This window comes from Crocodylus porosus, unplaced genomic scaffold (genome assembly GCF_001723895.1).
Source record: "Crocodylus porosus isolate Cpor-Errol unplaced genomic scaffold, CroPor_comp1, whole genome shotgun sequence".
Lineage (NCBI taxonomy): Eukaryota > Metazoa > Chordata > Crocodylia > Crocodylidae > Crocodylus > Crocodylus porosus.
The window spans coordinates 3,402,124-3,404,180 of record NW_017728948.1 but is presented as its reverse complement, the minus strand read 5'-3'; the positions used below and the strand labels follow the sequence as shown (position 1 = coordinate 3,404,180).

The 2,057-nt window shown below is 41.1% G+C and overlaps 1 protein-coding gene across 4 annotated transcripts in view; it reads right to left on the bottom strand.

Moving 5' to 3' along the window:
• The window catches only part of SLC4A11 (solute carrier family 4 member 11), a 217,339-nt gene that overhangs the window by 78,345 nt on the left and 136,937 nt on the right, over positions 1–2,057 (bottom strand). For all 4 annotated transcript variants that reach the window (XM_019552988.1, XM_019552989.1, XM_019552992.1 and 1 more), the window contains exon 6: positions 245–326. In XM_019552988.1, coding sequence (XP_019408533.1) covers positions 245–326 — 82 coding nt within the window. The remainder of the gene's footprint in view (positions 1–244; positions 327–2,057) is intronic.

Genomic DNA, 2,057 nt, shown 5'->3' with positions numbered 1-2,057 from the left:
TCGTGCAAACTTGTCTAAGATCTCAGTTTCCAAAACGGCAGATAATATTTGCCTAAAGCACGGCACAAAATGCCAGGAGATTGATAAAGCAATTCAAAAATCTTGGATGGAAGCGAAGTACTCTTACATGTCCGCAAGCGGTGAATACATTCTCTTATGTGACGTGTGCATTGTTTTGCAGAGACAAAAAACATTCAGGTTCTAATCATTCCCAAGACAGCGTCTAACAGTCTGATGTACTTACATGATACAGAGCCAGGACTGTTGATACTGCACTCCTGTGACCGTTGCTGTGACCCCCTGAATCGTATCTGATAGGAGATGAACTAGAAAGGAAAAAAAAAAGAATATAAAAGCCAATTTAAATTGCAGTCCAGAGTGCAGGCTTCAAAACAGACTTCAGAGTCCTGATAGAAAACCATTGTCTAAGCCTTGGCTCAGATATCAGACCTGTGTTTACTTATTGGTCGATTGACTGATGCACAGGAAAAAGAGGATAGAAGAGGAAAAGCACTCAGCCTAATGTTTCCAAACACTGCTCTTTCAAATATTTTACAGCCCTGGAGTACAACATTGTTCTTTGTTACAAAGCAGACCTACCCAGGTTGTAAGAACAACACATTATGCAAAAGAGTATAGTAGGCTGGACTTGATGATGGAAAATTTTAAATTTTTTTTTTAAAAATCGCTGGACTGTTAATCCCATAGCTTGCTCTGCGGAATAGTGTGCGCTTATTGCTAGGGACAGAAATTACATTTATAAGTGGTATAAGTGATCGGAAACTGGTTCAGTTCTGTAACGCAACAGAAGTTCAGGGCACAAACTGCTTTCAAAATGACTGAAACCAATTTAAGATAAACCTGGATGGAAATAGTACCAGACTTCACTGATTTAGGTCAAATCAGTTTATTGAACTTCTGTCCCAGATCACCTCCAGATTCAAACTCACTCACGGTCCCCCAGCATCCCAGGATGCTTTGCACCTTCCTTGCAAACATCCCATGGACAGGGTAGCTCCAGCCAAGCAGGGAGGCATCTTTTACCACCCCACAACTTCTGGCTTGGGCCACTGCAGGCCTGCAGCTGCATTTCCAGAAGCAGAAGTGAATGTCTTCACTTGCTTATCGAGTCAATCTGTGCAGTTTGGACTAACCTGTGAAGATTGAATCAATATAGCCTCAGGGTTGTTGACAGTCTATACTTAGCTTATACGTTTAGTTGCCATTTAAAAAGGCAGAAAACGTATGGAGATATTAAAAAAAGGACAGAATAATCAAAGCATGAATGTACATACTATACTTGGAGAAACTGTCAGGTTTGTTCATCAAGTTTACTAACGATTGCAATGGCAAGGGTTTAAATAGGAGATATGCACTTTATACTAGTGCTAACAATTGGTTCTCAGTTTGAAGGTGGTAAAGTATGCAACGCCAATATTTCTTGGGTAAGCTACTGTTGTTATACAAGTAACAGGCTACAGGGCTTGCCAGTGGTGCTATGGACTGCCAATGCAGATAAATTAGATGCAATCACTGACTCCTTCATCTAATGCTATAGGCACCTAGGGTTGCTCTCTACGTTTCTGGAGAAGACTAAACAACCAACAGTTCCCTCCCATGTAAGAGAAACAATGTTAAGTCTTCAAAAAGGAGATTGAATCAAGGGCTCCTCAATTACCTGGTTACAGCTATGAATGGAGGCAGTAGAAACTAATGTGCTATCAAAATAGCCCAGTTTGGGCCCGGAGACTAAGTTGAGGCTCTCTGGGACTTGTTGACAACCCTTGAAAATTAAAAGGACACACAGAAGCACCATTGTTTCCACAAAAGTGGGCCAATTTTATGAGAGAAACATTCGAAACCGAAGACTACAGGAGATATGAAGAGCAGCCAAGGTCTATTCCTCGGGCATCTGGCTCACCTCCGTAAAACATTAGTCAAGGGTCTAGTTTCTAAGCATAAAGCATATCTTCCAAAAATTCACAAAGGCACCACTTCACAGATACCAGATATATCAAGACACATCAGGGTTCAACAAACCTAAACTAACAGTCTGC